We start from the raw sequence: 14259 nt of genomic DNA on the forward strand, positions 1-14259 counted from the left end.
CAGCCACCTTAGAGAGACACCGGCTCCTCCCCTCTGAGGAAACACCGCCTTCATTTTCATGATTTAAGCCTCCTCCTCCCTTCGTTCCTCAGTTATGGTGTTTCCTCCGGCGGGGAGACATCGCCAAGGAACCTGAAGGCTGAATTCGGTTGGTGAATCTGAAAGCTATCCGAGCGGAGCCCCGGCCTCGTTCGGCTATCCGACCATTTATCGGTCGGTCCGGGACAGTCCTATCAGCGGGGAGCTGAAGTGTTCGTACTGTCCATATACCCTAAACTTCGCTTGGGGAAGCAGGAAGTTTATGGGGTCGTCTGTTCGTTCACCCGTGGGTGTTTCAACGGAACAAACAGTCCAGTCGGCTGGGGAAGCTGAATACTCGACTGACCTTTACACGCACTCCAATCTTCGCTTGGGGAAAGCAGGAAGTCTTTGGAGAGGTTCATCCCTGCGTTTCGCCCAGTGGGGTACTGAACGAAGGCGTCCAGGGCCCCCCTGTGTATGCAGCCGGCTGGGAGCTGGAAGCCGGACCGGTAGGCGGGCGACGTCAGTTCCGGTGGGGGCGGACCCCTTCGTTCAATCCGCGTCTTCCGGTTCCGGACGCGGCACGTGAAGGGGAACCTAGCGTTCGGCTGGTGCAGCCTCTCTTTCTACAGTCTGCACAGGTAGCTGTTGGAGGCACGTTCGTACCACGCTTCCTCAATGGGAGAATGTCCGAAGCAGAGGCTTCAAGAACTCCTGGAGATAACAGCACCAGCCACTCAAAGGTAATAGCCCTGGAGAGGGGTTCCCTTACCTTATAACCAGTAGCTCCACTGGTGTGTTTTCCCCCTAGGTGGTCGGGGGGAAGGGCAGTGCATCTGGGATCCAGGTGGAGATTGATCCTAGGAGGGGGCACTCCCGGTGGTTCTCTTAAGTAGTGCTGGTGTTTCTTTTCTTTTCTTTTTAAAGTTTATGCTGCTCTCTCTCTTTTGCTTCAGGTATCTCAGAAAGACTTAAGCAGGTCCCCCCTTGGCTCTTGGAGGAAGTGTCCTTCATGTAGAGCCTCTTTGGGGAATTCCTGGTTCAAGGCACTTTGTAAGGAGTGTTTTAAAGGCCTGGATAGCTCAGTCCGTAGCTCTGTTTGGGTGCCATTAGAGAGCAGGCAGCAGAACAGGGTGCAGATCTGGCGGCTTCTGTAAAGGTTTCAATGCCCTCAGCTCCAGAGCACTCTTTTCACCAGCACAGCAGAGTGTTCCACCTAACCCAATGGTTGTTCCTCCCACAGGTTAGGGAGAATCCAGAGGGTTCCAGAGGGAAGTTGAGGAAGAAGTGGACAGTGCCGTCTCAGACTCCCAAAGGGAGACTGAGGGTGAGGACTTGGATGGGGAACCCAAAAGAACCTCACGGTATAAACTTCCCCTGGATGAGATGGAAAGGCTCTTGAGAGCTGTCCAAATCACTTAGGAGGCACTGTCACCCCACGATCAGATGTACTAGGGCCTAGGGGGAGCGGGTGTTCCCGGGTCATGACGTCTTGATTGATGCCATCAAGGATGGCAGGATCCCGAAGGAAAACTTTTCTTTTCTGGTGCATTAAAGCAAAGGTTTCCTTGGGCGGAAGAGGAGGCTCTCATCTGGAATAAAATCCCCCGGGTTAGATGCGGCCTTTTCTCAGATGTCCAGGCATACTGACCTGTCCTTGGGGACATGGGGGCACTTTTAGACCCTATGGTTTGAAGATGCCTGGGTTTTACCATAAGGAAATCTCTAAGCCTACCATAGCAGCCACAGTGGTGGCTCGTAGTACAAAGTATTGGCTTATCCAGATGAAGCAATGACGGCAGAGGAGTCTTTTCTATCCTCCTTTTCCCGTGCTGCTTTAGGCATTGGCATACTCTGCGGATGCTTCGGCTTAATTCATTCGATGGTATGCAAGGTCCTCGGCTCTGACCAACTCAGCCTGGAGGGCCTTAAGGCTGTAGACATGGCAGAGGGACAGGGCGTCCAAATCAAAGCTCGGTGGAATCCCTCTTTAGAGGAGACCTGCTGTTTGGGCCAGGTCTTGAAGCAGTGCTATCGCATGGCTTATAAGAAAGAGGCCTTTCCCCTTAAGAAAAAAATAGGGGGAGCAGTTAAAAAGGGTCCTTCTTCCCCCAGTGGGAGATGATCACCTCCAATCAGTTTGTGTTGGGGATCATCAAAAGAGGTTACCGTGTGGAGTTTTCAGAGCTTCCCCCTTTGAGACTCCTTGTCACTGAGCTGACAAAAGGTGCCTTTCTTTCCTCTGCAGGAGTTAGAGGAATAGGAAGTGGTAATAAAGGTCCCAGCAGATTAAATAGGCAAGGCTTCTATTCTCTCATTTGGGGTTCGCAAGCCTGTGGAAAAGTTCAGGCTCATCCTGAGCCTGAATCGTCTGGGTGTCTTGGTCACCTACAGAAGTTTTTGGTTGGTTTTAATCATGGGGTGAGGGCACCTCTTCCACCAAAACTGTTTCAGGGCATCGATAGTAAAGGATGCATACCTGCATATTTCCAACGCAGAAAGCCACCAGCGTTTCCTCATGCTGGCAGGGATAACCTCGGTAGGGGTGCTACACCTTCAGTTTAAAGCACTCCCCTTTGGGCTATCCCCTTCTCCCTAGTATCTTCACCAAAGGGGGTCACCTTCCTGCGATGGTAGAGGTCCTGTCCTTCCTGCGTCTCAGGGTAGTCTCTGTGATCGTGTATCTTAACGATCTTCTCCTGTTTGTCCCTTCTCTGGCGCAGTTGAACGGGGATCCACAGCTTATAAGGGACCTATTAGGGAGCCTGGGTTGGCCTCTGAACCTACGGAAACTCATCTTAAACTTCTTCCCAAGGGGGTCACCTTCCTGAGTAAAGAGGGTCAGGTTGAGCTTACTGACATCCACGCTCCTAGCTGTTCAGTGGACGGGGTTACGTTATTGTCGTCTGCAAGCTATTCATCTTGAAGGTTTGGGGCCACAGTAGAGGGCCTTAGGACTCTTTGTTTTCGGTTCTAACTCGGGTAAAGAAGCCAGGAGCGGTGGCGTGTGACAATGCGCGCCGTCTCCCAAAGGCGCAGTCTGCGGTTGGATTGCGTATGTCTGAGTTCTAGTCCACCCTGTGTCAAATCACGAGGGTCTCTGTTGCTAGCTTTAGCACGGTAGCTCATGACTGATCACCGAATGGCAAAGGTCACAGCTGACAGTCCCGTGCTGGCAAGGTAGCAGTGAGTAACCGACTTAGAGCATTGAGATAATACTACATAGCCTGTATTTTAAAGTCCCTTTGGTGGGATAGGGGAGCATGTTTGTCACAAGGCCTAGAGTGGATTTGGCCAATATCCAAGAAGGAGGGAGTCAAAGAGACCCTCAAAATTGGAGGGAGTTGAGAGCAGTAGATCTGGTTCTCAGGACCCCGTAGAGAGTGCTCTGGGGACATTAGGTAGCAGTCATGGAGACAATCCTTTGGCAGTGGCTTACGTCAATAAAACGGGGGCTTCTGGAGCAGAGCCTTAAGGGCCTTAGCGAAAAGCCACCCTCAGATGGGCCAAATGTTAAATTCCTGTCCTTCCAGTGATCCGGTGGAAAGGAGAGCAAATTCAGGTATTAGATGCCTCAGCAGGAGAACGCGGGGAGAGAGCAACCAGGTTCTCAAACAGGACGTTTTCGAAATGATCACCCGGGGGAGGGGGATGCCCTCGATAGACTTCTTTTGCCCCAAGGGAAAACGCGAAAGAAGCCATCTCCTGTTCTATGAGCAGGGGAGATGGGATGTCGGAAGCAGACGCACTAAGCACAGACTTAGGATTTCTCTAGGTGCTATGCTTTCCCCCTTCCCGTCCTGATTCCCGTCTTGATTCCTGCAGAGTTGAGGAAGTTCTGGTGACTCTTTCTAATCGCACCTCATTGGCCCAGGAGGCCGTGGGTCTCCATTCTTAAGGGCCTGTCGGTGGAACTCCCCTGGGTTTTTTCCCAGTGTCCAATCTGCTGCCCCCAGGTGGAACCTTGCAGCTTGGCTACTGAGGAAGTTCCGAATGGCAAAGGGGTCTCAGACTGTTAGTAGCCACTCTTTTGAATGGCAGGTAAATGGAAGCTCAGACCATTTTTTTGAGGGTATAGAGGCGGTTCAATAGCTGGTGCTCAGAGAACTCCTTCAAGGAGCACAGCTCGGGGGCCGTTCTAGAGGTCCGGTAGTCAGGGGCAGATAAAAGGTTAGCCCCGAAACATTGGAGAGTCAGGTATCCGTTTCAAGCGTGTTCTGAATAGACTTCTAATGTCAGACCTTGGGATAGTAAGGTTCTTCAGAGCCTTAAGTAGGTGAAGACCAAGCCTTTGGTCGCCCCCTTCCCAGTCGGGATCTTGCTTTAGTTTTACGGGTTCTCACAAGGGAACCTTTTGAGCCGTTAGAACCTTGCTCGTTAAGATTGATCACTCCCAAAACTGTATTTTTGGTGGCAATCACTACAGCAGGGAGAGTAAGTGACTCGAAGCCCTTTCTATTAGGGCACCTTTTTTACCTAAGGTAGCCTCTAGTTTCCATAAGAATACAGGAGATTGTGCTACCTACTTTCTGTTCGAATCCAGTAGGAGAACAGGAACACATGTTTCACAGATTAAGATGCTAAAAGATGTGTTCTTCATTATTTGGATTGCACAAGGTCAGTTCAAGAAATCTGATTCATTTTTTGTGTTGTTTTCTGGGGCTAGGAAGGGTTCCAAAGCCTCTAAACGTACGATAGCTAGATGGTTAAGTTAGCCATTGGACAGGCGTACGTGACAGGGAGGTTAGGTCCTCCAGTTGGGGTTAGAGCACACTCAGCCGGGGCAGTGGCAACTTCTCAGGCAGAGTGGGCTGGGGCATCTCCTGCACAGATCTGTAGTGCTGCAACGTAGTCCAGTGTTTCTACGGTTGTGAAACATTATAGACTGGATCTTCTGTCAGCCAAAGAACAAGCCTTTGGCCGTATAGTACTGCAGGCAGTGGTCCCACCCTAAGGTAATGTACTCGCTTATCCTCTCTAAGGTGGCTGTCCTGAAAGACGATTGGGGAAAAATGGAATTACGTACCGGTAATGTCCTTTTCCAGGAGTCTTTCAGGACAGCACCGGTTCCCACCCAAATTGTGTGCAGATCATCGGGAACTCATTACATGAGGCCGTCAGGTAAGACTTAAAAAGTTTATTTGTTTGACGTGTTCTTGTGTCTCCCCAGTTTGGCCGGAGGTACTCTGGAAGAACTGAGGAACGAAGGGAGGAGGAGGCTTAAATCATGAAAATGAAGGCGGTGTTTCCTCAGAGGGGAGGAGCCGGTGTCTCTCTAAGGTGGCTGTCCTGAAAGACTCCTGGAAAAGGACATTACCGGTACGTAATTCCATTTTTTAAACAATTTAGTCGTTTTTAAAATAAATAAAAAAAATAAAAAAATAAAAAAAAAAAATTCAAAGCGCCCGCCGTCCCCGCGAGCTCGCGAAGCAAAGAAAACGCATACGGAAGTCGCGCCCGCGTATGTAAACGGTGTTCAAATCACACATGTAAGGTATCGCCGCGATCGTCAGAGCGAGAGCAATAATTCTAGCAGTAGACCTCCTCTGTAACGCTAACCTGGTAACCGTAAAAAATTTTTAAAGCGTCGCCTATTGAGATTTTTAGGTACCGTACTTTGTCGTCAATCTACAAGTGCACGCAATTATAAAGTGTGACATGTTTGGTATCTATTTACTCGGCGTAACATTATCTTTCACATTACGCAAAAAAATTGGGCTAATTTTACTGTTTTGTTTTTTTTTATTCATGAAAGTGTCCCTTTTCCCAAAAAGTTGCGTTTAAAACACCACTGCGCAAATACCGTGTGACATAAAATATTGCAACAATCGCCGTTTTATTCTCTAGAGCCTCTGCTAAAAAAAAATATATAATGTTTGGGGGTTCCAAGTAATTTTCTAGCAAAAAATATGGATTTTAACTTGTAAACACCAAATTCCAAAAATAGGCTTAGTCATGAAAGGGTTAATATATTTATGTTTTTGGACTTTATTTAACCACTTCTGGACCATCCAACACACATATACTGCGGCAGGGCGGCCTGGCTGCACGAAACGACCTACAAGTACGTTGTTTCATGCATGAGATGCTGTGAGCATGTGCCTGCTGCACTTGGGGGTCACGCGTGCGGGTCCAACGGACTATATGTCTGCAGGCCACTCTGCTATCCGATGTCAGAGCGGGTGATGGCGGGACTCCAGGTCAGTGGGACTGGCCTGCGAAGGGGAGGGGGTCCAGTGTAAGTTCACCTTACAGATTTTCTGTAAAGGTGAACTTACACTTTAATATGTGTGTCCAAGTGATCTCAAAATTTAACCCCAAATCTCCCTCTCCCAACATAGTTATTTTTAATTTACCTGGTTTGTGACAAGAAACTGCTTTTATTACTCCTTGTAATGTCATCACCCCCAGGTGACTGGGAGCTTGATTTCTATTCATGTAAGCACACCCCAAGAACCAAAGGTCTTTAGAAAACAAGGCATACTTACCTAGTTCTTAACCCCTTCACGCCGGCCGTGCGCAAATATGCCGTCTCGGCTTGAAGGGGTTGTGCTGGGGTGATGCATGCAGCTGCATGCATCACCCCGGTACTGTTTTTAGAGCCGACGGTTGGCTTTCTTGGGATAACAACAGATGCAACTAAGAGGCTCGAGCGACAAGCCGGCACATCCGCTGGCTGGCCGGAGACCCGAGCGAAGCCGGAATTGGCTTCAATCAGGTCTCTGATCTAGTAACCTGGAAGCAATGTTATGTCATCACTTCCGGTTTACAGAAGACTTAAAGGCGCCAAATAAAAAAAAAAAAAAACAGTATTCAAAACTGCAAAACTTGAATGCTTTTAAGTGTAAAGGATGAGTTTGGGGTCTTATAGACCCCAGATCTATCTATAAAGAGAGTATCTGTCACTGCCTATTACTGTCAGAAGGGATGTTTACATTCCTTATAGCAATAAAAATGATCAGTATTTTTTTTTCCAAAGGAACAGGGTAAAATAAATAAATAAATAAATAAATAAGAAAAAAAATGTTATTAAAGCACCCCCATCCCTCCATGCTCACCTGTGAACACATACGTAAGTCGTGATCGCAAATGTAAGCAGTGTTCAAACCACACATGTGAGGTATAACCTCTCTAACTCTAAACTGGTAACCTATAGAAATGTAAAGTGTCACCTATGGAGAACTTAAGTACCGTAGTTTGTTGCCATTTCACGAGTGTGACATGTTCCGTATCTATTTACTTGGCGTAACATCATCTTTCACATTATACAAAAAAATTGGGCTAACTACTGTGTTGTTTTTTTTTGGGGTTTTTTTTTTTTATTCATGAAAGTGTATTTTTTCCAAACAAATTGTGTTTGAAAGACTGCTGCGCAAATACAGCGCCTATAGGGATTCCACCAAAATGCATGTAAAATAAAAATTGAAACAATTCCTCCACCTTCCACCATCTAAAATGACAATGTTATCCAAGTCTAAAAACGTCTTCTCAAGGGATTAAATAAAGAACTCAATTTACAAGTGTTCCTAGATGCTACTTAGACCCTTCCCCTTTGTATGGTTCCATCTATCTGTGTGTACGTTCCTCTAATTGTACATGGATGTGCAATAGTATTGTATTTTATAGTTGAGTTATTTTCCGTTTTTTGTTTCTTTGTCATACTATAGGATGGGACGTGCCTCTCTTTTTTTTTTTTTTTGTTTCTTTTCTTTTTTGGGTGACCAGCTTGTCCGTTGGAAATTCTAGTATTACTCTATTTATTTTGGTTATATTTAATTTAGCAGGAATTTTTGTAGTTGATTGCTGTGTGTGCAATACATTGACAGTTTGTCCATGGGGTTTCTATAAATTAAGTTATTGATATGAGCCATATAACACCACCCCTGCATCTATTTGATTGAATACATACATTGTGTTTTTGGCTTTCCTCTATGGAAAAAGTAGGCTGGATTTGATGTTTTTTTTAAACACGCTACAGCTAGAGGGCGCCACATCCTGGCGAAGGTGGGGTTTCCCAGTGCAACGTGTTGACGTCATGTTTTTGTGCGTCTGACGCTGTCCGTTGCATCCCTCTGCTCCCTGTGCATTATGGCGGTTATGGCGTGGATCTGATTGATGGAGTGAGGTTTGGAGATAGTGTCCAGGAACACTCAATATGTAAATATGCCATTAATCTTGCTGTGTCATCTGCCTCTCCACTATGCATAGGACATTCCCCTACCTTGCCAGTTTATGTATAGCTGCCTCTGGGTCCCATACATTGGATGATGTTTTCCCAGTTGGCGTTTGCCACTTGCTATCCATTATCATCATCATCATCATTATCATCATCATCCTACTCCATGTTTGATACATCCAGTTGTTGACAATAGTTACTTGCCATTTCCTTGCCGTATTGATCTATTTTTGACTGTCAGCATGATGTTCATTGGATCCTGCCATTGTTTGCAGCTGTTCAGTCATTCCAGCCTCCAATTGCCAACATTTGCCATACATTTGGCTTTTGAGACTGACAGAGCTATCCCCCCAACCATATACCGCTTCATCTTGCCCTTCCATTTCATAGTGACTTTATATACGATTTGATCTATGATGTGATGTGTGGGAGTATGTATGCACGGATCGCATCTAGAAGTTTTTAGACTTTGACAACATTATCATTTTAGATGGTGGACGGTGGATGAATTGTTTCAATGTTTTTTGACATGAATTTTCCATTAATAAAATGACATATTTTTTTTAAGCTTTCGTTCTTTTAATTTTTTATTACTATTTCCCAGTGACTCAATCATATGGCTCTTTTGACTGTCTCCTCTAGTCTACATTTTTTTATGCTGTTTTATTTGCCATTGAGCCCCTTGTCCTTTGGACTATGAGTGACATATCAGCATGGATGTCACACCACTTCCTTAAACTAAACCTCTCTAAAACTGAGCTATTAATATTCCTCCCTTTACATGCCCCCCTCCATGACTTTTCCATCAAAATCAACAATGCAACCATCAGGCCCTCCCCCCACGCCAGGGTACTAGGTGTAACCCTAGACTCTGACTTGTCATTTCAGCCCCAAGTCCAATCGTTGTCAAAAGTTTGTAGATTTCACCTCCATAACATCTCTAAAAACCACCAAGCTCCTCATTTACTCCCTTGTTATATCTTGCCTTGACTATTGCAACTCCCTTCTCATTGGCCTGCCTCTCCATAGGCTATCCCCTCTTCAGTCTATCATGAATGCTGCTGCCAGACTTATCCACCTTACCAACCGCTCAGTGTCTGCCAACCCTCTCCTCCAATCCCTACCTTGGCTCCCAATCACCCAGCGAATTTAATTCAAAATACTAACCACAACATAAAAAGCCATTCACAACTCTGCCCTGAGCTACATCACCAATCTTGTCTCCAAATATCACCCAAATCGTCCCCTCCGTTCTTCTCAAGACCTCCTACTCTCAAGCTCTCTCCTCCTCCTCCCATTGCTTGTCTCCAGGATTTCTCCAGAGCCTCTCCAATCCTCTGGAACTCACTACCTCCACTGGTCTGGCTATCCCCTACTCTTGCTACCTTCAGGCGATCCCTGAAAACTCATCTATTCAGGGAAGCCTATCACGTCTCAAACTAATCTCCTACCACTTCCATCAACTCATTCCCGACAGTTATAACCTTTTGTACCACCTGCCCCACCCTATTAGATTGTAAGCTCTTCTGAGCAGGGCCCTCTTAATCCTCTTGTATTTTATTGTATTGCAACTGTATTGTCTCCTTTTTATATTGTAAAGCGCTGCGTAAATTGCTGGCGCTATATAAATCTTGAATAATAATAATAATGAGTGGATGAGTTTTCAACGGTACTTTATTGGCTCTAGTAGTTGGTTTTTTTTTTTTTTTGCTTTTTATAGGGATTCCACAACAGAAAAGATAATTGGGAGGGAGTTTATCTGGAGAAGCAGTGCCTAGTAGCCAATTGGCTTCTATCTTTTATTTATAAAAACTTCACTGAACAAAATGATAGAAGCTCATTGATTGCCATGCACAACGAACTGCTCCAGATTCTGTCTGCTCCAGTTTTTTTTCAGCACAAAAGAATACATTTACCTTTTACAGCAGATCAACAAGTCTGTTTATTCCTTGCAGGTCCTACACAGGCTACACTTTATGTAGCACATCTGAAAATATTAAGAAATAACAGCCTCCTGATTTATTACATGATGCATTTCATAAATAGTCACCCCTGTCACCCCCCCCCCCCCCCCCCCCCCCAATGGTGATCTAAACCTTTAAAGAGGAAGTAAACTCTCCCACTCTGATGCTTCTTTTCATTTAGTCCATTATAATAAGTCATTATCAGACTATAGCCACTGTAATTCAGCCCAAATCACATACTACTTACTGTTTAAAGAAACTTTAAAAAACTTGTTTCCAGGGGTTAGGCAGCGCCATCTTAAGTATTGTTTTCTCAGTCCGCAGTGGAGTGTATTTCTGCCCTTACATTGAGCACTTCCTGTACTGTTAACCAAGCCTTCTTCTCAATCCAACGTTTCTATGGCAACCCTGCTTCCCTGTTCATAGCTTACTTGTTTATTTCATAGTATTTATTTGTGCCGATGTCTAATGTTTCCCTTTGTCGGACTTATCAGCTTCAGCTGATAAGACTGCAGTAATGGCCAAGTTTAGACTGTATGCGAGGTCACATGTGTGTAGGAGGAAGCTCTGAGTGATTAGCAGAGTTCAGTGTTGTGCTGTAGGAAGTCCCGATAACAGATAGATAAGACATAGAGTGTGCCTTAAATCCGGGGAGATCTGGGCATGCTCAGTGACTTCATTCTACAGAGCAACAAGGATAACAACAATACTAAGCAAGTAAGAAGATATCTACATGCAGTGTTCATTAGGGTTTTTTATGCTGATTTACATGGGACAAAGTTGTGGGGGAGGGTTTACAACCACTTTAAGTACTGCATTCAGGATCAAACACTATTTGTTTTATACTGGTGTGAATAATACATCTTGAGTGTTGTATGTATTATTACATAATTGCTTATGTGGCACTAAGACTAAAGGGAGCATGAAAATATGTTTGATCCAATAAGTGGTAGGCTCAGGGTTGTAAGATTTGTCTGGTAGCTTGCAGTCTAACATGAAACATTTGCTCTATTAATTTGTTACAGGAAGAGGAAACTGAGAGAGAAGTAACTCCTCCCCCTGCTGCACCTGAATCCATAGTACCCTCTTCTGCTCCAGTTGCAGCTCCAGTTCCCACCCCAGTGAACCCAATAGACAAGATCACAGAGGAGAAGGTGAGTGATGTATAGATTGGTATCTTTAATATCTAAAAAAAAAAAATCATCTGACACCTTACATTTCTTAATGTGGCAGACCTCTGTGGAATTGCAGTCCTTTGGCAGGTTGTTTACCTAGTCAATTGAATTAGAACAGGACTACCACAAAGCAAATTCAAATATACTATCAGCAGGAACTTATATAATAAATATATATATTAATGTGTTGCGCCGATACCACCTTTTTAAGACCGTATAGGTACTGATCCTTTTTGTAAAAAAAAAATAAAAATTTAATTTGGTGCAAAGTAATAGTACAAAAAGCTTATTGACTTATGCCGTAAAAAGTACAATCAAGGTAATTTATACAAAAAGAATAACAAAATATACTGTGTGGTTCTTGAGCGAAATATATATACACTCCTATTTATTAAACAGTATACATATAATATAATCTTCAGTGACCTACAGTATTTGGTAGAATTATTCAGGGTTAAAGAAGGGATTGGCATGGTTAAGCCATAGGTCACATTTTTTGTGGAAAAGTGGTTAGTATTTTGTAATGTATGGAATATTTTTTCCATTCGATTAATATTGTTGATTCTGGTTTTCAAATGTGAAACTGAAGGGGATTTCCAGTGCTATGCTATTAACCAGTGAATAGCAACACATATTGTGTGGATCAATCTCATATTATGTATGGAAAGACAAATAATAGGGGAAAATAGGAGATGGTTATAGATAGTGAGGTTTATACTACTATCTGAAATTTTGGAAGCAATTTTTTCTAGTTGCTTCCATATCTGAGTAACTCTATCACAAGGTAGTGATACTTTTTTTTTATTTTTTATTTTTTTTATGGCATGTGACAGTGGCACTAATATGCAGCACTGATGAGGCGTGAACTGTCAGTTTTTTATTTTTTTCACTATTCCTTTCATTATTTATGTATATTACTGTATTTATCGGCGTGTAACATGCACCCCAAGTTTAGAAGGGAATTTTAAGGAAAAAAACTTACATTTAAATGCCCATCAATGCAGCCTTGTCAGTGTCCATCTGCAGCTTTACATTGCAGTCTTGTCAGTGTCATTTGCAGCCTTGCAGTTTAAAAATGGCGCCGCCAAAACAGAGCAGATGTCCTGTGTATCTCGGCAGCTCACGTGGGAAATCGGGTACGTGATTCTGTCTGTACGAGCCCTTCTGCGACGTATATCGGCATGAGGCGGTCAGCAAGTAGTTAATGACATGCATGCACTTTGATAACAAAAGACCTGTGTGATTACATCTCAATATTTCTGGTAACCTACTTCAGATGGAGCCACCCACTTGTAGGACATAATTGAAAACGGGCAAGTAGTAAATGTATCCAAAGCCAAAATGTTTTTTTTGGGATAGACTGGTTAAACTTCCTGCCAGGTTATTACTACTGCCTGTGTCCCCATTAGGGGAATTTCCCTATTTGTCCTGGTGACGACCACCAGGACTAAAATTGAGGGAAACTTTTTAAAGTTGTGAAATCGCTCTAAGATGGGATTTCCTCTCACCTCTCTGTTGTGTCTACAAAGCAGGAAGTGAAGGGACTTCTCTCAAATTGGACACTGATGGTAAAAGAAAATGCAAATCCTGACAGGGATTTAAATACCTTACTTTTAAATTTTCCTCCAACAACAGCCCGTTTTATCTCCATTCCTCCAAATGGCAGAAGGTAGGTATGTTTACAATGGTTCAGGTAGGAGGGACGTTCTCTTAAGTAATTGTCCAAAATGATACCATGTGAGAATCCCTCACAATTTAAGATGCTTTGAGTATTATGTATGTAGTGGTATGCCATTTAGGCTCATTCTTGGTTACAGATCTCTATCATCGGAGTCTACATTGAATCTATGCATACATATCTATATATTACTTTAAATCTATTTATTTCCCTTGTTTGCAGGCCTTCCTTGACCTGGAGGAAGATTTGGACAACATGGAATTAGAAGATATTGATACAACAGACATAAACTTAGATGATGAGCTCTCGGATTAGTATGTCATATTTGGGATTTTTAAGTTAAGTGACCAAACCAGTTTGCTCCCTTCATTTGCTGACCATCCTGCACACCAGAGCTCCGAGGTCTCAGAAGTCAGAGGTCTGGCCCTTTCTTGTGCAGTGTGGGCACACAGGACCTTTGTATATTTCCTCCTTGTTCCTTCTCCTTCCATATTTTCCTGTTTTTGTCTCAAAGGAAACATTTGATTATTGTGCATTAACTAAATAAAGGTTATTGCTAACATTTGTACTCTGCATTCATTTCTCACTGCATTCAAGTATTCTTAATCTAGAAAAGATATAGATTTTTATAGTTTACGCAGTAGTATAATGTGACCAGTCAGCCAATTCATAGTTGAAGTATTTGAGTCAGTGAATTTCAGGGTACACATAGGTGCTGGATGTAAAAAGGCAGCCAGAGATGATACAAGCCACTGGTGTTTACCACCTGTAAAAAAACGAAAAAATGCATCGCTACCTTACTAATCATTAACTAACAATAATGGTGGAACCCTCTAATGTATGGTAATCTCGATGAACTTCAATATTACAATACCGGTCTGGGTGATAAGTAACTTCACATATAATATATATCAAACTAAGAAAAAAAAGCATAAAAAAATGAAACTTTAAAGTGGCGTTTCCGACAAAAATATGAGTAAAATTCCCCCAAAAAACTAAAAAAATTGGATAATTTTTTTTAACTCGCCTCTAAATGCCTGTTGCTAGGGGGTACCTCGTAGTCTGCCTCCTTCAGTGCCCAGGCACCCGGTGTTACTTCCCCTCGGTGCAGTCATCTGGGACACGTGACAGATCCCAGATGACTGCGCGACGTATCGCGGTGCACGGCGCCGCTTGCGCATGCGCAGTGGGTGCCCGGCTGTGGAGCCACAGCCTGGTGCCCACAGTAGGCACGACGGCGCCGCC

At 43.9% G+C, this 14259-nt stretch overlaps 1 protein-coding gene across 1 annotated transcript in view; it reads left to right on the top strand.

The window, feature by feature from the left end:
• Positions 1-13576, top strand: part of COPB2 (coat protein complex I subunit beta 2) — a 47629-nt gene extending 34053 nt beyond the window's left edge. Inside the window, exons 21-22 of the mRNA XM_077488389.1 lie at positions 11187-11315; positions 13237-13576. Coding sequence (XP_077344515.1) covers positions 11187-11315; positions 13237-13329 — 222 coding nt within the window. The 3' untranslated portion in view covers positions 13330-13576. The remainder of the gene's footprint in view (positions 1-11186; positions 11316-13236) is intronic.
• The last annotated feature ends 683 nt before the right edge of the window (positions 13577-14259 follow it).

This window comes from Lithobates pipiens, unplaced genomic scaffold (genome assembly GCF_037356315.1).
Source record: "Lithobates pipiens isolate NorthernLeopardFrog02 unplaced genomic scaffold, aLitPip1_a1.2 Scaffold_18, whole genome shotgun sequence".
NCBI classification, from domain to species: Eukaryota; Metazoa; Chordata; class Amphibia; order Anura; family Ranidae; genus Lithobates; species Lithobates pipiens.